Source organism: Prionailurus bengalensis, chromosome B3 (genome assembly GCF_016509475.1).
Source record: "Prionailurus bengalensis isolate Pbe53 chromosome B3, Fcat_Pben_1.1_paternal_pri, whole genome shotgun sequence".
NCBI classification, from domain to species: Eukaryota; Metazoa; Chordata; class Mammalia; order Carnivora; family Felidae; genus Prionailurus; species Prionailurus bengalensis.
Genome location: NC_057355.1, coordinates 6,229,595 through 6,252,836, shown reverse-complemented (window position 1 = coordinate 6,252,836; position 23,242 = coordinate 6,229,595). Strand labels below are relative to the sequence as shown.

Below are 23,242 nucleotides of genomic sequence, written 5' to 3'. Positions count from 1 at the left end.
CGAGGTGTGGGAAAGGGGGTGATCAGCGGAGGTGTGAGGTCAGCCCCCCTGCAGGGCCTCTGCTTTTGGATCCCGCTCTCTGCGGCCAAATGCCGGCCAGGGTGCGTGCGCCTGGACGCCTGAACGTCACAGCGGTGCCCCCGGCCACGCCGAATTCCTGCCCCTCCCGGCCTGGGCCCGAGCACTGGAACTGATCTCTGAGGTGGTTTCAAAACAAACCTACCCGTACCGACGGATAAACAGATAAACCGTGGTATATCCGTGCAATGGAGTTATCACTGGGCAATAAAAAGAAATGAAATACTGATGCACCTAGGCCACACGGATAAACCCGGAAAACGTTAAATGAAAGAAGCAGGACACAAAAGGCCTCTATTGTGTGATTCCAGTTACACAAAATGTCCGGAACCGGCCAATCTATGGAGACAGAAGGTAGATGCCTGGGCTGGAGAGGGGTGGGGGTGAGGGGGGGGGCGTGGGTCATGGGGAGCACCTGCTAATGGGCACAGGGTTTCTTTCCCCGGTGATGAAAATGTTCTCGATTTAGACAGTGGTGATGGTTGCATTACTACGAATATACTAAAGCCACTGAATTACAAGGTTGAATTTCATGGTATGTAAACTATATCTCAATAAAGCTACTATAAAAAACAAATGCTAAGGCCTGTGTTTCAAAGTTGCTTGGCAGGGAGGGGAGAACTTGGTATCCATAGAGGGCTGGGGGACCCTTGGGCAGAGGCTACATCCCCTAGCCTCACCTCAACTCCCCCACAAGGCTTGACTGCTTACCAGACCCCTTGAGCCAAGCCAGGCCCCTTCTGGGTCAAGGCTTCCTTCTTCCCCATACACTGCATCCCTGATCTGAACCCAGCAATGCAGACACGAGTGTGGTTCCAGGTCAGCTATGTGGATTTGGAGGCAACCCCATGAGCCTCTCCACTCTAGCTAGGCCTCTGGGAGGTCACAGTTAACTCGGGACTGACTCATAAAATGTTAATGTCCCTAGCCCACCTGGAAGAGAAAGCAGAGTGAAGGCAGATAAGAAAATCCCAAGGTCCAGGCCACAAAGCTCCAGTACAGGGGAATAAGGACTTGGGATGCATGGAACGGGTCCTTGGAGCTGGTGTCCTCTCAGACCCCAGAGCTGGCAAAACCTGACCAGGGAGAACTTGGGATTCTGAATTCATACCGACCCTGAGTGCTGACCCTCAGTAAAATCGTTATTTGGGTATAAAATGTGTAAAGGACCTGATGATGCACAGTAAGTACTAAGAAAACGTATTTTCTACACAGATACTTTGCTTTTAATGCACCTCCCACCGGGTTCAAGGAAAAGGGAGACAGGCTCCACGGCTACCACTCTCTCACATACAGCATCTTCCCGCTCCAGGCTGGCCTTCCTGGAATAGGACAGGCTAAGCCAGGGCAAAGGGGAAAGGGTCTGGGCCTTTGTGCTTTGAGGGCTGAAGACTGCCAGAAACTCTCTTAATTCTCCTAGGTTCTTCTTTGGAGAAGGGGTGGGAGCTTTGTGTCCATGCGAAGGAAGAAGAAACGGTCAACTGACACCAGCACAGTTTATTCACAAATAAATAAATACATAGTAGGCAGGCGCCCCCTGCCTGCCTCCAAGGGTCAACCTATGGGTCCCTCCATTGCCGGAGGGGCTGGGGAGAGTTGTCTTGGGTGGGGACGGGCTCTCGCTCTCAGGAATGCCCATGCCAGTATCGCAGGTGCCCTCTCCTAGGAAAGGGAGTCTGGAGAGGGACCGTTTTGAAGGTGCTGAAAGCCAAAAGGGCCTCGATGCTCACAGGGCGCCAATTGTACGTCGTCACTTCGACTCAGGCCGGCGGCCACTCCAGGGGCGAGAGGGGCATCCAGGTCTCCAGCAGGGACAGCACGTCGCCGGGAAAGAGCTGGGGGGAGAGGGTATAGAGTTACCTTCAGCGCTGGCCGCCACGCGTGGGTGTCCGCGCTCGTAGGTTCCACTCGGGCACAAGAGCCTGTCCCCTGCGTGTCCTCTCCCTCCCCTCACCGCTTGAGCGCCCCAGGCACACTAGCTACGCTGCTCGAGACAGCAAGCAGACAAGGCCAGGCTGCCGGCGGGGATGCCGCAGGAGGCCTGTGAGCAGCGGACGCGGACGACAGGTAGCAGCACCCACGTGGGTGGGGGGAGAGAGTCCCGCGCGGGGAAGGAAGTACTAACCGGAGACGAGGGGCTCGGCTCCATTGCCTGCGATTCCGAACACGCCGCCTCGTCATAAAGCACCGGCGGGTCGCGCGGCTGCGGCGCCGCTAGTTCTCCGAGACAGGCCGGCGGGGACCCCCAGGACGCGGAGGGGCTGGCGGCTGAGCCCAGAAGCTGGGCGCGCGCCTCCACCTGCACCTGCGTCTGCGTCTGCGCGGGGCCGCCGTCGGGGCAGAGCGGGCAGCCCCGAGGCACCGCCGCGTCGCTGCGCCGCCGGCGCCGGCGCTGCAGGCTCTCCTCGCTGAGGCCCAGCACCGCCGACAGGTGGCCGATGTAGCGGATGGCCAGGCGCAGCGTCTCGATCTTGGTGAGGCTCTGGCCGGCGGGCGCCACGGACGGCGGCAGAAAGCGGCGCAGCTCGTGCAGGGCGCGGGCGAGCGTGCGCATGCGCAGCTTCTCGCGCTCGCTGGCGCTCTGCCGCTGCCCGGAGCCCAGGCGGCTGCTGCGCGCGCCGCGCCTCCCGGCGCCCCGGGCTCCGGCGGCCGCGTGGGTGCCGGGCCGTCCGGGGCTCAGCTCGGGGCTGCCGGCCGGGACGCTGCCCCAGGAGTCCGGGGACGAGGCGGGGGAGCAGCCGCAGTCCCTGGCGGAGGGCGGCAGAGGCAGAGGCCGAGGCGGGCCCCAACCCGGGAAGAGGAGCCAGGACTCGGAGAGCGGCGGGCACAGGGACTGGGCCATGGCGGCGGCGGCGCATCTGCGGACCGGCGCCCGGCGACCGCTTTATCCCGAGCCCGAGGTGTGAAGTGGCCCCTTCCAGGCCGCATCAGCACTTCAAAGCGGGCTCGGGGCCTGGAGGGGGCGGGGCCATACCCTTTGAACCAACGGGGGGTGCTGAAGGTGCGGGCCCCTTGGCCGCCCCAGGTCGGCCCCACCTGGGCCCTCGCATGGGCATCGGAGCCAGCCACTGGGGCCTCTTGCCCGCGCTGCCTGGCGTGTTGGGACAGCCCAGCAGGTCAGAGGAAGCGCGGTCCGGGGAACTGGAAGTACAGTACCTGGGCTTGGGGCTGCCTTCACCTGTTGGGACCTTATGCAGATTCTTACGCTTTCTTGCAAATTCGTTCCCAGTTTGTATAACGGGAGCCTTGAGGCATACTGCAGCCAGGTCTGCAGAATGAATAGGATGGGGACCCGGAGTGGGGCCCTGATCCCTGCTAGAGGCGAAAGGAACAGTAATCCATTTCTCCTCTAAGGCAGACCGGTCCTGGACGTGGCCTTACCTGGTGGTGGTGATCGGGGGTGGGGGGACGGAGGGAGCACTATGAGGAAACTATCCCAGGCAAATCCAACAAGCTGGCCAAGTATGGCCACGTTGCTGGACCATGTGAGCTGAGGGAGGGGAAGCCTCAGGCCCTCTAGGGCACCTTCTCCCTGGCAGGATCAAGGGCTTGGCAGGCTGCCACCACTGGCCACCAGCTGGCGTCCTACCATTTGGGGGCAGGTATATCAGGTTTTGCCATCGAAATGTGAGTGGGCACGACATGGAAAAATGCACATAACAAAATTCATACCCCTCCATAATAAAACTTCTCAGCCAACTAGCAATAGAGGGGAACCGTCTCAACCTGATAAAAGGCATCCACAAAGAGCCCACAGCTAATATCATAGTAAACAGTGGAAGAGTGAATGCTTTCCCATAATGTTGAGAACCAGGAGGGGATGTCTGCTCCTCCCCAGGCCTATTCGACCGTGCGCCGGAGGGCCTGGCTTGTGCAAAAAAAGAAAAGCATACAGATTGGAAAGGAAGAGACTGAACCGTCTCCACTTGCAACAAGACTGTCTACGTAGGAAATCTCAAGGAACCGATACTGCCTGCCTGCTCCCTCAGGAGTTTGAGTTTATACACCTTGTCATGATAGCTACTTCATGCACAGATGTCTGTTGTCCACCTAGACTGTGAAGTACCTGGTGTGTAGCATGTCTTCAAGAGAAGCGGTATGTAGGGTCTCTTCCAGTGTGAGGGGTCTAACATTTTGCATCCCCAATGCCTTCTAGCCCTGTGACTGCCGGGTGAGCTGGTCTGTAGCAAAGAAGGCCAAGTGGTTTAGCAGCTTCTCCCTGGGCATCTCTGCCCCCCACCGTCCCCCGCCCTTGCCTCTTTTATCTTCTCCTGCCCTCGGCTTCTTCCAGCACCTTCTACACCCCCTTCCTCTGCAGTCTGTCCCAGCGGCCCCAGAATGCTTACGCCCACGGTCACATCCAGGAGAGGCAGTCCCAACCCACCCCTGGGGAGAAGGGGAGCTGCCGTAGGACCCATTCCCAAGGAGAGTCTGGTCCAGGAGAGCCCTCCCAGCTTGAAACTGTCAGTAGGGTCTCCTTTTGGACCCTGCTCGATGGATGCCCTCCTGGGGCTCCAGATCCAAGCTAAGAAGCTGGTATTGCAGCCCAGTGGCTGGGCACTTTTGATCCCACCGGACCCAAGGGGACAAACAGTTGGGACTTGGTAGAGTATGTTGTGCACTCAGGCGAGGGGCGGGGGTGGGGGGGTGGGGTGCAGAATAAAGACCCATCAAGCAGGAGGGATGGGATCTGAGAGGGCTCAGAGCCTCTGCTGCCAACCTTCTGAATGTCAAAAAAAAAAAAAAAAAATCCCTCCAATCCCCACAGAATTCTGATTTCCACTTTGTAGCTAATTGAGGAAACTCAGCACAACCCAAAACTCCTAGGCAATCAGCCACCCTTTTGCTTTACTCTCATCTCTGAAAATACAGTATGTGCGTGTGACCGGAAAGTCAAAAGCGCAACAGGTAATGAAGGGTGTGACAAAGTTCATTACTATCCCCGCCTCTGAGGCCTGCCATTCTGTGTCCAGAGGAAACCACCGGTGCCGGTTTGTTATTGTAAAAGCACAAAATCAACCAGACATGTTTTGGACAACAGGCCGTATGTGTGGGAGGCAGACTGTTTATCCTGAAAAAACGCAGCTCTGTCTCCTGAGGATTCTCACATCTGGGACCTGAGGTTTGACATCCCTCGGGCACCTGCCCGGGAACCACCAAGAGGTCTGGAGCAGGGGAGGACGCCGTGAGCGGTGCATGGCAGGCTGAAGGAGGGCTAAAAAGGTCCCGGGGCCAGTGTGGAGTCAAAGAGCCCACAAAAAGGGCATGAGAGAGGTGGGGCAGATGGCAGGGCTCCACCCCCGACCCCAACCTTGGCGTCTTCAGTCCTAAAGGCTGCCGCCTGGGAGTCCCTCCCTCTCCTGCTGCCCTTGGGGTGTCCAGGCCCAGTTTGTACAAGGGCCACGGCCAGTGGGCCCGATGGAGCTAAGCTGGGGAAGAGGAGAGACCCCCCCCCCCCCAAGCTGGGGCCTGGGCTCCACCACCTCCTGTCAGTCGCCTCCCTTTTTCCTCTCCCCCCATCACCTTTGATCTCCTTATCGCCAGCCTCTCCTGTGGGTTCATTTGGGAGCTGCCCCCGTTAATGAGTTCTCCGGGCTGCAGGGCCCACACGCCCTCCCGCTGGGGTGAGGACTTCACACCTCTGGGGCCTGTGTTTTGACAAGTGCCGGTGCCAGTGGCTCCCGCTCCCCTGGCCCGAGCCTGCCTTCGCCTGCCGACGTGTAAGGCTGGGAAATGAGGCCTCGGGGCAGCCCCACTGAGCAGAGGTGAGAGTTCAGTTGCGGTCCTTGGCCGGGGTGGGGGCGGGCAGAGCAGGGCCGCATCCTCCCGGGCGGGGGGCCGGGGTCTCTCAGCCTTCCCGCTAGGAACCAGCCCGCTCCTCAGGCCCAGCCTGGGTCCTGGACACCACCCCCCCCCCCCAGCCTCAATGCCCTCATTTCCCGGCCAGCCCTTCTGACACAGGAGTGCTAATCAAAGGTGCTATGTCAATAGCCCCTTGGAGCCCCTAATCCCTGGCCCGCCGGAGCCAGAGGCCCCAGGAGAAGGAAGCAGCCCCCTGTACCGCCAGCCTGCTTAGCATCAGCAGGCGCATCTCCTGGGAAGCTCCTAATTCAGGTGCCCTTGCTTGCTGAGATCTTCCCACCACACCCCAGCACCCGCCCGAGGCAGCCCCTTCATTGTTGTTTAAGGAGCTGCCACCTCCAGGCAGCCTAGAACACCCCTCTGGAGTGTGGCCAGCGTGGGTCAGAATAGAGTCCCAGTCCTGCCATGTAGCACCTGTGTCATGTGGGTAACTCACTCTCCATCTCGGGGCCCACACAGCTTCTGCCTCTGGGCCAGGGGATAATGTCTGCTGTGTTGACATATTGTAAGGATCGGATCAGAGTATACGGACGGGGCTTTGGGCAACGCCCACGGGCACGCTTGCTGCCGTCGCTGGGGCCTGGCGCTGTGCTGGGGCCTGGCTGGGTCACAGCTGACAACCACGTGGCGACGCGGGCGTCTCTGCCTCCCTTTGTATGTGAGGGAATGGGGCGTAGGGAGGTTGTTCTAGGTCACGTGGCTAGCAGGGGCAGAGCTGGGGCCCGTTTGCCTGTGTGTGGGGCCAAAGCCCGGGTTCTCTCCTCCCCACCACCTCTCCTGTCTCTTCTGGAAGACATGGGGGCCCCCTACCTCCCAGAGGCAGCCCCAAGAGTGAGGGTGCTGGTGTGGGAGGAGATTTCCCCAGAGACCTGAAGTGCCCACAACATCTTGTCACAAGTCACAGGGACCATGGGAGACGTAAGAATAAAAAGGTTTCCACACCCACCCTGGACCTGCTGCACCAGAGCTGGAGAATCTGGGTATGAAAAGTACCATGTCCGGGCTGCCTGGGGGGCTCCATCAGTTAAGCGTCCGACGGGCTCAGGTCATGATCTCACAGTTCGTGAGTTCTAGCCCCGTGTCAGGCTCTGTGCTGACCGCTCAGAGCCTGGAGCCTGCTTCGGATTCTGTGTCTCCCTCTCTCTTTGGCCCTCTCCTGCTCATGCTCTATCTCCCTCTGTCAAAAATAAACATTAAAAAGGAAAGAAAGAAAAGTACCGCCTCCCCCAGAATTATGAAGCTCGGCCACTTTTGAGAAGCAGTGCCCTATAGTGGCGTGGCCATCCCCACCCCAATCCAGAGAGTGGAGAAAGCACTGGGAGTGTCCAGCCCCCCATCATGGTTCCTAAACCCCCGTGGGTCATGGGTGGATGTGGCTGCGGCCACCTGGAGCCCCAAAGCAGTCAGGGGGCTCAGCAGGAAGGCGCCCGACTTCTCTGCCACCTCCCTTCTTCCCCAGCAGCCTCCCAGCTGAGGCCCCAAGGCTCCCAGGGAGACCCTTCCAACTAAGATCACCCCCTGTCCTCACACCTTTAGCTCCCGGAGCCTCTGAGTTGGCAAGCCATATGGAATAGATTATTCCGGACCTGAGATAATCTGATTATCTTGGTCATGGATCAGCTGGATGCTCAGCCAGTGGAAGTCACAGGAGGCAGAGGGGTGATGAGGAGGGAGGGGGTGGCAAGAAAGGAGAGAGATTTGGCGGATTCCAGGAGAGACTCAAGGGGAAGTGGCAGAATCCGCAGTTCTGGGAGCGGGGCTGAGGGCGCAGGGGGAGCAGACAGTGCCTCTCTCATAGGGGAGTCACATTTATGCTGCTTTGCTTCCTCTGGGTAAGCGGAGGAAGATGGCAGCTTTCTAGGGTAACGTGGGGAAACCAAGGCAGAAAGGGGTTAAGGAGGGGAACCGGCCCAAAGCAGAGATGCAGACATGTGGGTGTGGGGAAGCCTGTCACGTGGCACCTTGGTTTCCCCAACTATAAAATGGAGCCAGGACTCTCCACTGCCTGCCCTGGTTGGAAGGTTCCCTTCCCAGGACAGAGAGTTGACGTCTGGGTGGACAGTTGTGGATCGGTGTCCTCAAATTCCCAGCCACCGCCAGCAGAGGGCACTGCCCAGCCGCCTGGGATTTGGGGATCTGAGCAGGGCGGACCTGCCTGTAACAAGCCTTTGTTCTAGGGCCAGGGTCAGGCACCAGGAACCAGAGATGCAGGGGCTGACTTAAGAAGTGGGTGAAGCCAGCTCAATGCCAGTGTGATGGGCTGTGGGACTCCCAGATACGCCACTTGCCCTCTCTGGAGCCCTGCCTGCTCATCTGTTCACTGGGAAAAACATACAAGTGTGCAGAGAAGCAGAGGGACAGAGCCCAGAGGAGTGAGGAGAAGGGGGACGGGCCGGGAGGGAAGAGCCCAAGCAGGGCTTGGGTCCCCCGACCTTCCCTATATGCTCCTTGCAGCAAAGGCTGAAAAAAGACCACAAGCTGCTGGAAACTCTAGGCAGCGGATGCCTTGGGCTCAGTGCCCTTGCCGAGTCCCCGGTAAGGATTTGCAGGTCTAGCTCAGCTGCTGACCGAGGCCATGTCCAACACCAGCCCCTCCAGGAAGCACAAGATAGACCCCCCTCCAGGCAGGATGGACAGTTCTGGGGTTCCTTGTAACCCCACCCCTACCCTTGCTGACCACTCACAACAGTGTGGTGAGGTGTCAGGACTGCGATGAGCCCCCCACCAGGTCACCGGGCGGCTCGGGCCCTCAGCCAACTCAGAAGAAGAAGGAGGGTACCCCCCGAGGCATCTGACATCAGGCCCAATAAAAAGCAGAGGGGAGGGGGGCGCTTGGGCTGTTCAGCCAGCTAAGCCTCCGGCTCTTGATTCTGGCTCAGCTCACGATCTCATGGTTTGTGAGTTGGAGCCCCATGTCGGGCTCTGCGCGGTCGTTGAAGAACCTGCTTGGGATTCTCTCTCCCGCTTTTTCTGCCCCTCCCCATTGCAGGCACGTTCCCTCTTGCTCTCAAAATAAACTTAAAAAAAAAAAAAAAAAGCAGAGTGGGGGCTCCTAGGACTGAACTGAACACCTGGCCAGCACCTGGGGGAGTGAGCCGACTCCGGGCAGAGGATTCTTTGCCAGAGGTTGGGGGGGGGGGGGGGACAGGGACGTCCCTGGACAGAATGGAGAACATCTAGGAGGAGGGGACAGAGCTTAAAGCGACCAGATAACTAAATCACACGGAAAGGTCTTACCTGGTCAGTACAGATGACGTGCTAAAGACTGAGGGAAAGGATGAACTCAGTCCTCTGTTCTCGAGGCTCCCTCAGCAAGAGAAATCCAAGATCAGCCCCTGGCCTGAGCCAAGGGAACCTCCTTCCCCCTTGGAGATGGTGCCCCAGCCCGGGAATGCACTCGCAATGCCCGGCACGGCATGGCACAGGTGGCCGGGCTAGCTGGGGCCCCCAGCCGGGTCGGCTGCCCAAAACCAGGTTAGCCTCGACAGCCCACCTCCGGGGCCTCTCCGAGGCCAGCCTACAACTTCAGATAGCCTCAGCACGCCCTCTGCCCGGCGGTTTCCCTGGCGGGAATTCATTCTGGTTAGAAAAGACTGAAAGGCGCCCATGAAGATACGCCGCTGGGTGGCAGAACCAAGTTCCAGAAAAATCCATCCAGTAGGACGCCACCACCGATCCATGCAAAAACAAGAGAGAACACAGATCTAAAAAACAACCCCTGCACAGAAAGTCATCGAACGATACCGTGCGTGTTCGAAGGGCCTACTGTGCGCACGTGTGTACGAGCACAGACAAGTCTCACACAGTAGGAGTCGCAGCCAATCTGTGGGTGACTACGGGACTTACTCGGTGGGTGGGCGGGGACAGGTCTGGGTTCTGGGAGGTGGTCAAGGGAGGCTTTCATCTCATCTGGAATGCTTAATTTTTTCACAAGGAGTTTGCATTCGTTGATTACACGTGCAGCTTATCTTTTTTTAAAAAAATTTTAAAATGTTTTTATTTATTTTTGAGAGAGGGCCAGAGTGCAAGTAGGGGAGGGGCAGAGAGAGAGGGAGACACAGAATCCAAAGCAGGCTCCAGGCTCTGAGCTGTCAGCACAGAGCCCGACGCGGGGCTCGAACTCACGGACCGCGAGATCGTGACCTGAGCCGAAGGTGGACACTTAACTGACAGAGCCGCCCAGGCGCCCCTTACACATGCAACCTAAAAATAATTTTTAAAATCTAGCTATCAGGATGTCCCTGTGTGGAAAACTGTAAGGCATCTCAGTGTGCACCAGGGAACTTCTCGGCTAACCTGCTACCACCACATCATGGGAGCACCAGGCGTGCCCTAAACATCTCATCGCAGAAATACTTCTACTGACGATACGGAGAATGTGGATACGTTAGTGAGAAGAGTCGGTCACAAAACCACAGGCTCTCTTCATACCCAAAGAACTTGAAAGCAGGCACTAGAACAGGGATTTGGACACCAACTTTTGTAGGAGCATTAAGGCATAAGAGCCAAAAGGTGGAAACGACCCCAATGTCCAGCAACGGATGAATGGAGAAACAGAATGTGGTCTGTATGTGCCATGGAGTGTTTTTCAACCACGAACAGGAATGAAGTTCAGGCACACGCTAACCCATGGACAAACCCTGAAGGCATGAAAGGAAGCCATATGCGGGGCACCTGGGTGGCTCAGTCGGCTAAGTGTCCAATTCTTGGTTTCAGCTTAGGTCATGATCTCGCGGTTCGTGAGTTCGAGCCCCGTGTCGGGCTCCTCGCTGACAGTGTGGAACCTGCTTGGGATATTCTCTCTCTCTCTCTCTCTCTCTCAAAATAAATTAACTTTTAAAAAGTAAAGTAAGTCAGACACAAAGAAAAAGTACTGTATGATTCCACTTCTGCGAGGCACCTAGAACAGAGAGATTCATAGAGACAGGAAGTGGTTGAGAGGTTACCAGGGACTGGGGGTAAAGAGAGTTCTTCCTTGATGGGTCCAGAGCTTCTACGTGAGGTGATGGAAACTTGTGGAAAGTGACGGCTGCCTAACACTATGTCTATGATGAATGGCACTGAATTGCACACTTAAAAATGATTAAGATGGCAAATTTTATGGTAAATATATTTTACCCCAATTAAAACAATTTTAAGTACTATACACACAGAACTGTTGAATTATACACTTTACACAGGTCAACGTATGATGTGTGAATCAAATCCCAATAAAGCTGGTATGAAAAATACAACATATACCAGAAGCTTCAAAAAATGGAAAAACTAAAACAGAAAAAACCCGACACGCTTTCTCTTGATGCGTCTATCTCTATGTTCACGTACTTGCAGGGGAGCCTGGAAAAGGACAGGATGCAGGGGCAGGGTCCGTGCTAACCTGGAGCCAACCTAGTGTTAACCTGGTTCTCTCTGGCAGGAGGCAACCAGGGGCCTTTTAAAATTCCCTTCTTTTTGGGATGCCTCGGTGGCTCAGCCGGTGAAGCGACCTATGAGGCTTGATTTCAGCTCAGGCCACGACCTCACAGTCCACGAGTTCAAGCCCCAAGCCGGGCTCTGCCCTGACAGCACGGAGCCTGCTTTGGATTCTCTCTCTCCTTCTCTCTTTGCCCCTCTCCTGGTCTCTCTTTGTCTCTCAAAATAAATAAATAAACCTGAAAATAGAATAAAATTCCCTTCTTTTTGATTGTCTGCATTTTCTCACTTTCCTGAAATGAGAATGCATTGCTTTGATAATTAAATGAAAGAAAAGGAAGGAAGGGAGAGAGGGAGGGAGGGAGCAGAGGGAGGGAGGGAGGGAGGAAGGGGGGGAGCAAGGAAAGAATGCTTTGATAATTAAATGAAAGAAAAGCAAGGAAGGAGGGAGGGAGGGCGCAGAGGGAGGGAGGGAGGGAAGAAGGGAGAGAGGGAGGAAGGAAGGGAGGGAGGAAGAAAGGAAGGGAGGAAGGAAGGAAGGAAGGAAGGAAGCCAACAGAGGGAGGCAGGGAGGGAGGGAGGGAGCAGAGGGAGGAAGGAAGGGAGGGAGAGAGGGAGGCAGGGAGGGAGCAGAGGGAGGAAGGGAGGGAGGGAGGGAGGGAGGAAAGAAGGAAGGCAGGCAGGCAGGCAGGCAGGCGGGCAGGGAGGGAGGGAGGGAGGGATGGAGGCAGGGAGGGAGGGGATAAGAGGGAGGGACGGGAGCAGAGGGAGGGAGGAAAAGACTTTGCAGAACCACCCAAACCTGTTTGCATTCCAGCAGGTGGGTCTGAGCCCCCTTATGGCTTTGGGGGCCAGGAGGCTGGGTCTTCCCTCCCAGGGCCCGGGCGGCAGGAGTGTGCACCACTCACTCTCCCACACTGTCCTTCCCCAGAGCTGCGGGACCCCAGGTGACCGCTTCCCCCCAGCAGGGCAGGCAGGCGAGACTTCTCCAGTCCCACATGCCGAGTGCATGTCCCAGCAAGGACACCCATTTCACAGATGAGGAGACTGAGGCTCAGGTGGGGCCCGGAGCCCAGGCACGGCGGGAACCTAGGCCTGAGCCGCCTCCGGGACCGAACCGGGCAGTTCTGGGGCTGCCGCAGGCCCTTCCACACCAGCCTCCGTGGCCTGGCCTTCTTGTTGGAGGAAGAGTGGCAGGCCCACCCCTGTGCCCCTGGCCCGCTGGGCAGCCTCCAGCCCTCCCGTGCTTCCCCTAGCCAACGGGGCCGCGTCCTCCCCGCCAACCTCCACATTCTCTGCCACTGGCTCCTGGGCCCAAAGGCTGCGGCTCCAGTCAGCCCTCACCCCGCCTGACTGCTGTCGCCCGACTGGCTTCCCACCTCCGCCTCTTCACCCTCCCCCTCCTGAGGACTTCTGTCCAAACTCCCCACTCGGGAGGCCTTTCCAACCCCGGCCAGCTCCTCCCACCGCTCCCCTCGGGGCTCCAGCCCACTTTCACGGTCCACACCAGTGCTGCCTTTCCCCTCCCAGGCCTGGGCTCACACCTGGTCCCTCGGTTAGGAACCCGGCACCTCCACCTGGAGAGAACCCACGACTTCAGGTCCCTCCCTTCCTCCTGGGACCTGCCCTGATCACCTGGCCACATAGTGCCTCTCTGTGGCCCCGGGGTACCCGCACCCAGGCCACCACAGACTCAGAATTTGCCTTTTGCCTCCTCCAACCTCTGAATCTCGGAGGGCACGTCCCTCCCTGGAGCCTCGCTGATGGCACGGTGTGTGCCCTCTGCTGGTCCGAATCCTGACTCTGGGGACTGAGGCAAAGGAACTGATCTCTCTGGCCTGGCCCATCTAAGCAACGGGAGAACAGCAGGCCGACAAAATTATGGGGTTTAAGCCCTGAATGGGTCCCTCGCTGCAGGCACAGTGTTGGGCACTGGACAGTGTGGTGCTCAGAAGACCAGGCGGTTCTAAGGTCCGGTCAGGGTGCCCTTGCCCTGGTGGCTTCAGTCTTGGGCCTCCTGGTGACGCCGATGGCACTCTGCCTGGCAGGCCGTGTCAGGCACCAGCCCCTGGAGCCAGGGGAGAGGACTATCTGGGCAGGTGGACTCAGGGCTCATGTCCTCCCCCCTCCCTCTCTCCCCCTCTCAGGGACCTAGGCCCCGCCTTTCCCTGGGCCTCCCAGGGTGGGGACCTGCAGCCCCCGCCCCCAGCCCACAAGGGGTTTCGGGGTTGCTGAGAGGACCGCTGCCGGGCTGTTTTGGAGGCCCCTGAACACCCTCGTTCCCAAGTCGACACCTTCTGCCCTGGGGGAGGCGGCCTTGTGTCAACAGGCAGAGAGGAGGTGTGAAGGCAGCCACAGTGGCCGAGGGAGAGGCCGGGCTGGTAATGAGAATACCACACTGTGGCTACAGGCCCCACGAGCCCTGCCTGCATCCTTCCCTCCCACGTTCCCACAGCCTGGACACCCCCAGGGCCCGGAAAGGACGCAAGGGGGAGGAAGGGAAAGGAGACCATAGAGGCCAGGCCTTCCTCGGGCTCCGCTCTGGGTCCCTGGGTCTGCTCCTGGGGGCCCTGCACTGCCTGTCCGGGGAGAAAGAGCAGGAGCAGAGCTTCCAGGAGCAGGGCCGGGGGTGAACAAACGGTGGGGCCCGTGCGAGGCCACCAAGAGCAGGCTGGACCACAGTCACTGCCCCCGCCCCAAGGCCGTGAGCAGGGCCAGAGCTGAGTGAGCACGTTTGGTCGGGCCTGGGCCGCGGCCCTCCTCATCTGACTGGTGGCCTGGGGCACAGCCCTGGGAAGTCCACGGGGGAGGATGGGACGGAGGCCTCAGTTTCCTCACCTGCGTAATAAGATCGTTGACACGGACACCGCCTGCCTCAGAGCGTCAACCTGGCTGGGGCTATGCTGGCCTTGTGGTGCCAGCCCAAGACGGGGCCCGGCTGAGCCAAGGCTTCAGGCACAGAGAACAGGGGTGAGAGCATCTGGACTACCGAGGCACCTGGGAGGCCTCGTTCTGTGCCTGAAGGGGCCCCTACGGCTGCCCTCACACAGCCCAGAGTCCTGAGGCAGCGGCCCCAGCTCCTAAAGTACCTCAGGGATTATCCCATCGAACCCCGTTTAGTGGGGCTTGTCAGTGTCGGCAGAGGCAAGAACAGCCATCCACTCCAGCTCCTGCTTGAGCCCAGCACGTACTCGGCTGGCTTCTCCTTGATCACCTCCACCAACCGGCCGCTCACTCCCTCATAAGACAGCAGCTCTGATCTTAGAAAGTTCTTCAGTCTCCCTGGAGTATTCCCCCTGCAGGCACCTGGGGACAACCATCACGTCCCTGAGTGTTTTTTTCTTTTTGGACAAAACATCGCTGAGTCCTTCAACCCCCCCCATCCCCCCCACCCCCCCCACCCCCACCTTTAATCCCCTCACTAATCTTGGCCCAATTACTCTGGCTAGGGCCCATCCTGCACAGAAAATAGGAGGCGGTCGCCTCCTTGGTTGAAGACCTCTGTTTCTTGCCAAATGCAAATGGGATCACATTTGCTTCTGGTGCCCTCGATGCCTGGAAGGCACTGACTACGATGCCCTTTCCACGTGTGCCACTGGTTACACGATGCCGCCTGGCCCTGAACGGGGATGGAGGACACGTGAAGCCCTGTGGAGCCCTCATTAGATCCAGCCCGTCAGCGTCTCTTCATTACCCAGTTCACTTGCCGCACTTGCCCCAAATGAGATCGGTTCATATCTTCATTCAAGATCATAGCGCTGCCCTTGACGAGGCTGGGAACAGAGTCGGTGGCACGTCGCTGGAGACCTTCCTCCAGGTGGTCACCCATCCTTCATCGGTGGGAACGCTGAATCTGTTGTGAATTCGCTTCACTCTCATCCAGCTCACATGGCCCCACTTGTTGTTGACAAGGATATTCTAGGCACTTCTCTCGTGTGCACAGGAATTATGTGTGGCTGTTCTTACACAGCCAAATGTGAACAGCTCAAGACACGCTGGTGATGTGTTTTCTCTCACAGTAAAGAAAGTTAGGGATAGACAGTTCCGGGCCAGTACAGTGTTTCTGTGTTATCATCAATGCCTCAGGCTTCTGTCTGCTCCATCATCCTTACTGTATGACTTCTGTCCCTGGGATAGCTTCAGTGTCACGAAATGGTTGCTGAACCTCCAGTCATCACATTTTCCAGGAAGAAAATATAAGCGGGTAGAAATGTAGGAGTGTACCTCTCTACTTTAAAGAGCTTTCCTAGAAGCCCCATTTCATATTTCTACTAACATCTCATTGGCCGTTCCATGAATACGGGCATATTGCCACCCCCAACAATACACAGTCCTCTTATTAAAAATATATATAAGGATGCACCTGGGGGGCTCAGTTGGCTAAGCATCCGACTCTTGGTTTCAGCTCAGGTCGTGATCTTACAGTTCATGAGATCAAGCCCCACATTGGGTTCTGTGCTGACAGTGCGGAGCCTACTTCAGATTCTCTCTCTCCCTCTCTCTCTGCCCCTCCCCAACTCTCTCTTCTAAGTAAATAAACATTTTTAAAAAGATATAAGAATAGAGGCTGTACCAGACGTTGTGTGTACAACTAGAAGTGTCTGCAATACTAGGGAACACTACTGACCACGTTTCCCTGATCTAGCCGCCACCTCCTCCTATCAGGAGGGCCTGAACCCGGGGCCAGTAGCCCACTGAGGCCCAGAAGGTAGTCGCCTTATCTAAGAGCGTACAGCTTTAGACGTCCCTCCTTTTAACATGAGAGTCAGACGAGGAAGACAGAAACAGAGCTGGCTCAATTGGAGGACGCCGTGGGGCACGGCCCAGACCCAGCTTGTTCGCCGAGCACCTGGGGCAGGTTCCTGCACAGAGCGGGGATGCTCGAGGGTCCCAGCGGCAAGCTGGACAGGCACCTGGGCCAGGACCCAGCCACCAGGAGGAACAGGTTCAGATGCTCTCTTCCTAGCTTTAGCGGGGCTGGTTGGCTCCAGCTCCAGGCATCTGAGCTCTCCCGTTCCCTCTGTACTACAGCTGTGGTGACCCCTGCCACAGGCCAGGAGCTGGAGTGCCCTGCTGAGGATGACCCCCACACTAGGTCCACGGAGAAGGGCTGGAGAGGGAGGAGGGGGACGGGGTGGGGTGCACTGGGCCTGGTGCAGGAGAGTCTCAGGAATGGAAGGAATCACCTTCTTCTAGGGCTAAGACTAAAAGATATCCTTACCCACACCCCGACCTAGTCCTTTGCCTACTTCCTTCTGTTGCCCCTGAACTTGCTATAAGCAAGATTTATAAACGTAGGCTCTGTGATAAGCTCTATGACATGCATTATGTTTATTTATCTCGACAATCGCTCTGGAGATCAGAATCCCCACTTCACAGATGAGAAAACTGAGGCTGAGTAAATCACCCAAGTTCTCCCGGCTTATAAGGGGTGAAGCTGGGACTCTAAGCCAGGTCAGTCTGATTCCACAGCCTGGCATCCTAACTATTAGGCTACATTGCCTCCCTGTGCTTAGGTGGAGGCCCAGTGCAGGGGGTGGCGGGGATCCACTTTGGCTCCCCCCCTGGGAGTGGGGCTGGAACACAGTGTGTCCCTGTGCTTCCAGAGCCTGGCTGAGGGGCCTGGTAAAGAGCCAGGGCCCCGTCTTCTAGAACTTACGCTCTGACATCCCAGTCAGTCTGAAGCCTGGGCTCTGGGGCTAGCTCAAACCAAGACAGGAGGCCAGGCTATCCTACAGAGGAAAGGATAGTAAGCAGGGCTCTGTGCTGGTGGTGCATTCTCATTATTCACCAAATCCTTTCATAGGAAATGCCTCCGGGCTGGCTCTAAGAGGGTGGGGGGAAGAGGACTCTGGATACCCAGAACCTTCCAGGAGCTCACAAGGCTAACCCACCTCTCCACATCTACCTGCCTGAGCAAAAGGGCAGTGCTGTTGGGCAAAAACTAAAAACACTTAACTAAAGGGGCACCTGGGTGGCTCAGTCGGTTAAGCATCAGACTCTTGATTTCAGCTCAAGTTATGATTTTCACAGTTTATGAGTTTAAGCCCGCACAGGCCTCTACGCTGATGGTGTGGAGCCTGCTAGGGATTCTCTCTCTCTCTCTCTCTCTCTCTCTCTCTCTCTCTGCCTGGTCTCTCAAAGTAAATAAATAAATAAATATAAAAATAAAAATAGGGGCGCCTGGGTGGCACAGTTGGTTAAGCGTCCGACTTTAGCCAGGTCACGATCTCGCGGTCCGTGAGTTCGAGCCCCTCTTCGGGCTCTGTGCTGACAGCTCAGAGCCTGGAGCCTGTTTCCGATTCTGTGTCTCCCTCTCTCTCTGCCCCTCCCCTGTTCATCCTCTGTCTCTCTCTGTCCCAAAAATAAATAAACGTTGAAAAAAAATTTTTTTAAATAAAAAATAAAAATAAATAAAAACACACTAAAGATGCATCAATAAGGGTCTGGCTGGTGCACACATGCCATGGAATATTATAGAAACGTTAAAAGGAGTGAGTCAGAAAGCTCAGTATCAACAGCACATTAACCTGAAAAACTTCAGAGTCTGGATCAAGAAACATACATGAAACCATATGAATTTTGTTTACAACCGTCAACCACATGCATATCAATTCCTTGATAGTACACTATGACAAGCCTGTTTTAGTACCGTGCAGGCTTGGATGAACAACGACTTATTCTAAATGATTTGCCATTATTTCGACCTAGAAAGTTTAGAACTGGCTGTTTTCTAAGTCCCCGCTGCCCTTAGGAAAAAGTATTATCTTTTTTTTTTTTTTACTTGGTTTAAATCCTCTTGAGTCATGAAATATTGCATAACTGCCTGCTTCTTTCCAAAGAGAGCCCGTGTGGATTCAAAGCCACTGTTAAGTGATTCAGCTTCTTCCTGTGCTATGGATGAAGCACAGCAGCTAGAATAAACAAGAGTTGCCTTGACCAACGTTATTCAATGTCAATTACTATTTCACCATCATGTTGCATAGAGTGGTAATTTCGGCCTATTTTCCCTAATATTTAATGTTTATTTTTGAGAGAGAGAGAGAATGTGAGAACATGAAGGGCAGGGGCAGAGAGACAGGGAGACACAGAATCCAAAGCAGGCTCCAGGCTCTGAGCTGTGAGCACAGAGCCCGAGGTAGGGCTCGAACCCATGAACCATGAGATCATGACCTGAGCCAAAGTTGGATGCTTAACTGACTGAGCCTCCCAGGCGCCCCAGTTTTCTCTAATATTAAAAAAACAGTAAGTTCTGAGCAGAAAGTAATGAAATGTCATCATTGAAGGTTTATCTACACCTCCTACCATTTTACATTTTTCCCCAGTTAAAATTATCCACTCTAATGTTCATATGGCATTTAAAATTTTTTTTTAACATTTATTCATTTTTGAGAGACAGAGAGAGACAGAGCACGAGCGGGGGAGGAGCAGAGAGAGAGGGAGACACAGAATCCGAACCAGGCTCCAGGCTCTGAGCTGTCAAAACAGAGCCTGACGTGGGGCTCGAACTCACCGACCAGACCGCGAGATCACGACCTGAGCCAAAGTGGGACATCCAGGCACCCCTGTAGGATGTTTAAATATTCACCCATTTAAATCAAACGATGACAGTCTATGCATCAGCTACAATATCCTGACAGGCATTGCTCTAAGACACGCTGTTGAGTGATAGAAAGCAAGTTACAGAAAACCTGCTCCAACGATACCTTGTTTATATATGTCAGTGTGAATGCCTGGGCCGGGACTGGAAAGGCACCAGACGCCTTAACAGCCGCTGCCTCTAGTGAGGGGTAATAGGGACTCCAGCTTTATCTGCAAAGTCTCGTTGCTCACAAAGAGAATGTATTAGTTATGTAATTTGTGGAACTAAATATTTACTTTTAGGAACAGCCACAAAGAGTACAAGGCCGTTTGCTACTTCCAGCTGGTCCAGGCCAATCTATTCCAGAAACTTCATCATGCTGACCTTTAGTTATCGATTACCGAATTTTTTTTTCATGTCATACTTCTGCTACGAAGTCCATTTGGCTCCCCAATTTCTTAGCCCGGCCCCAGCCACGGTGTGCTCGAGCTCTCCACACCGGCCTGCTTGCACACTGCTCCAGAATTTTCCAGAAGCACCTTGGCAAGTCCCACTGCCAGGTTTTGCTTATGCAGTTCCCACGGCCAGAATGCCCCCTACCTGCCTCTCTCCTTACCCAAGTCCTACTCATGGTTCAGGGCCCAGCTGTGACCTCTCCAGCTCTGTGGCCAGAGCCCTACCGTCCCTGCCCCTCATGTGGCCCTTAGCCTCTGAGTTCAGCCCTTTCTCCGCAGATCACAAAGGACACTGATGCCTCCTTTAAACTGTAATCACTGTTGAGGAGTGAGAGCTTTACTCTTGGAGTGTCGGCGTTTATCCTCAGAGACTACAACAGTCCTCTGAGTAGATACTCTAACAACATTATCCCCGTTTAATGGAGCAGACGCTGAAGCTCAAGTTAGGAGCCCTGCCCAAGGGCACACAGCTAGTTAATGGTGGACCTACTCAATGTATAATGGCCTGTTCACCTGTCTCTCCCACAAGGCTGAAACGTCACGAGAGCAGAGACTCAACTAGCCTGTTCACCCTGGGGTGCCTGACATTTACCAGTGGCTAACAAAAATATGAATTAAATGAGCAACGCCTCCAGCGTCTTGAAATGGAAGTACCTTGCCTATAAAATGATAGCAGCAAACATTCAGCCCACCTTCCAGGCCTATACTAAGTGGTTCCACAGACGGTTCCACTAAGTACCAGCAGCCATCCTAGGCGGTGGGTACATGGGATTATCACTGCTAGGACACGGAGGAAGCTTGAGCCTCCGAGGAGTTCGGGGACTTGCCCCAGGTCACACAGCAGATAGCCTCAGGCCTGCCTGGGGGCCCACCTCCCTCCATGTTCCTCACCCACTGCACCCGATTCCTCTTCTCATCTCAGGCTGCTCTGTTTGATTTTTCAGGGACAGAAACTATCTGTGGATAGTGAGATGACTTTCTTCACGTCATTCGGCAAACCGGCAAGTGCAGGTTCCGGGGGTGGGGGTGGGCAACCCAGGAAGGATCCACCTGTATGACCCCCTATTTGCACCCCACCCCACCTACTATGGGCAAATCCCTCTGGGCTAGTGGGGAGCTACTGGGCTAAGGCCCCCCGCCCTGCCACGGGGCTGGTGATGAGACAGGCGCCCGGGTCCGCTCTTCACACGAGGGGCAGGCAGCCCGGCCGCCCCCAGACGATGGCACTGCCCACCACTGTCGGGCCCCTGGGCACTCACCGCGCCACGAGCCCGGGTGGGTGGGAACTCGGTAAGAAGCTTAGCAGCTCCATCCAGATGCGAATTGTCCCTCCCACACTTCCCGGGCTGCAGGGGCCTCCATTAGAGCCCCCGAGGAGTCAGAATCCACACCTCCGCAAATGGGCCCGCTTTCCCAAGCCCCCCCCCCCCCCCTGCCCAGGCCTTCCCTGGGCTCTGTGGGTTTTGACACCTCTCTGCAACCTGGCAGGGGGGCACCTCTCACCTTTGGTCCGGATAAAAGCTCAGGCCTGGAGGTGGCCGGCCCAGCCTCCCAGAGCCCGCAGCAGCCGCGGCCATGGCCCAGTCCCCTCCTCCGCACAGCCTCCTGGGCCAAGACCACTGGATCTTCCCCCAGGGTTGGGGCTGGGCCGGCCACCCGGACTCCACGTCCCCTGCCTCCTCCTCGGACTCGTCGGGCTCCTGCCCCTGCGACGGCTCCCGCGGCCCCTCGCAGCCCGCGCCCCAGGCCCGCAGCGCCCGCGCCGCAGAGGCCGCCCCGACGGCGCCCGGACGAGCCCGCAGCGGAGCCGCCGCCGGGCAGCGGCAGAGCGCCAGCGAGCGCGAGAAGCTGCGCATGCGCACGCTCGCCCGCGCCCTGCACGAGCTGCGCCGCTTTCTGCCGCCGTCCGTGGCGCCCGCCGGCCAGAGCCTCACCAAGATCGAGACGCTGCGCCTGGCCATCCGCTACATCGGCCACCTGTCGGCGGTGCTGGGCCTCAGCGAGGAGAGCCTGCAGCGCCGGCGCCGGCGGCGCAGCGACGCGGCGGTGCCTCGGGGCTGCCCGCTCTGCCCCGACGGCGGCCCCGCGCAGACGCAGACGCAGGTGCAGGCGCGCGCCCCGGCGCTGGGCTCAGCCGCCAGCCCTTCCGCGTCCTGGGGGTCCCCGCCGGCGTGTCCCGAAGCACTAGCGGCCCCCGAGCGCCTGGGGAGCAGGATACCTGGCATGGGTCCCTGGGTTACACCCCCTTACCACCCTGGGATGCAGTCGCCCCCGCAACTGTCCCGAGGGAGAGGCCCCGACGCGGCCCTTTGGACACCGCCCCAGGGCTGTTCAGGAACGCAGACGTCCCCAGAGTCCAGGAATCAGGCTACACCCTGGACGCCTTCCCCCGCGGCCCCTGAGCTGGCTGTAATATACCAGGTACGCACCCAGGCCCCGCTGCTTCCCCTGGGGATGGTCCCCAGGTTCATTTGGGGGTGGAGACGGTGAGTTGGCTCTCATCTGCAGAGAATTTCATACTTTTCAGATCCCCGTTTATCTAATCCAACCCAGGCGGGGGTAGAGAGAAGCCGAAGGGAGTATGGAGAGGACCCTAACCTCCTTGGGGAAAGAGGTAGGGCCCCGGGTCATTAAGGCCACCACCACCACAGCCACGTGGAAGAGGGGGAATCTTCGGACTTGCTCCAGAGGCAGGATGGAAGGTAGCAAGGGCCGCTGGCAAGAAAGTCGCTCCAGGTGCTCAGTGGTTGGCCCCGGGGGTAGGGACTTCCGGAGTCGAGGGGCTTGGAGCTGGTGACCTTCCCGTTTTCTTCAAGCTTCATTTGTTCTTGAGGCCCACAAATGAATGAATCATGGTCCACGAAAGAGCATGTTAATAAGCGAAAATGATTGCTTGCTCACTGCCCGACACCATTCTTGGCACTGTACGTGTCCATGTACCTACTCAGTCAGCCCTCCAGCAGCTCCATGGAGTAAGTAACTGTTACCATCATCCCCATTTCACAGATGAGAAAACAGAATGAAAGAGGTCGAGTTCTTATAGCTAGTTAGTAGCAGAGGTGGGATTCGAACCCCGGGCAGCGTATCTCCAGAGCCAGTGCTGTTCACCACTTGGCTTCACTGCATCCGTGGCACCAGGGCTGTCCAGAAGCTGCCGGCCACACTCCAGGGAGCATCCAGGTTCAAGGTCTCAAGCTATCTCAGCGCAGTGGCCCACTAACCAGCTGCTTTTGTCTCTCTTGCAGGGTATCTCTGTGTCTCCAGAGTCCTGTCTGTTGCCAGAAACGCCACCCCTCCTGTCCCGCCCAGCATGCCAGAGACTCCAGCCTCAGGCCGAGTGGGGTTGCTGGAGCCACAGCGCAGAGATGCTCCCCGGTTCAGAAGACCAGGGACCAGGCCCTGCCTTCCAGCTCGGTGATGAGAGCCCTTCCCAGAGCTCAGGTGTGCAGCTCAGTGGCTGCCCTGAACTTTGGCAAGAAGATTTGGAGGGGGCCCACCTGGGCATCTTCTACTGAAGGCCTTGCGTTGTCCCCTTGTCGGCCAGGAGTCAGGCCTCCAGGGTGGGCTGCCTTCCATCTGCTGCCTCTGAGGTCTTCAAGGTTTTTTTTGTTTTTGCTTTTTTTAAAACCAAGCATCTCTTTTCCAAGGGATGTCTTTTATGGAAGCAGTGTTTGAAACAGGTCGTGGGTGGCTTCCCTGGCTGGAGTCAGGGCTGCGGCAGGGGCCTCCATTCCTAGAACCCCCCCCCCCCCGAATGCCCAGTGCTCTGCAGAGCACCGCCTGACCTACAGGAAGGCGGTGGCTGCTTGAGCACCCACTCGGCCGGCTGGGACTGGTGGGGGAGTGGGTTGTG

At 56.9% G+C, this 23,242-nt stretch overlaps 2 protein-coding genes across 2 annotated transcripts; one reads left to right on the top strand and one right to left on the bottom strand.

Annotated features, from left to right (window-relative positions):
• Positions 1-1,560: 1,560 nt before the first annotated feature.
• MESP1 (mesoderm posterior bHLH transcription factor 1) lies at positions 1,561-20,978 on the bottom strand. Its single transcript, XM_043553944.1, has 3 exons — positions 20,893-20,978; positions 2,204-3,390; positions 1,561-1,913 (listed from the first exon to the last, which is right to left on the bottom strand). Exons 2-3 carry the CDS (start codon positions 2,918-2,920, stop codon positions 1,839-1,841), a joined length of 792 nt encoding a protein of 263 aa, XP_043409879.1. The 5' UTR covers positions 2,921-3,390; positions 20,893-20,978; the 3' UTR covers positions 1,561-1,838.
• MESP2 (mesoderm posterior bHLH transcription factor 2) lies at positions 20,965-23,176 on the top strand. The gene is made up of 2 exons (XM_043553943.1): positions 20,965-21,810; positions 22,635-23,176. The coding sequence occupies exons 1-2, from the start codon at positions 20,965-20,967 to the stop codon at positions 22,902-22,904; spliced, it is 1,116 nt and encodes a 371-aa protein (XP_043409878.1). The 3' UTR covers positions 22,905-23,176.
• The last annotated feature ends 66 nt before the right edge of the window (positions 23,177-23,242 follow it).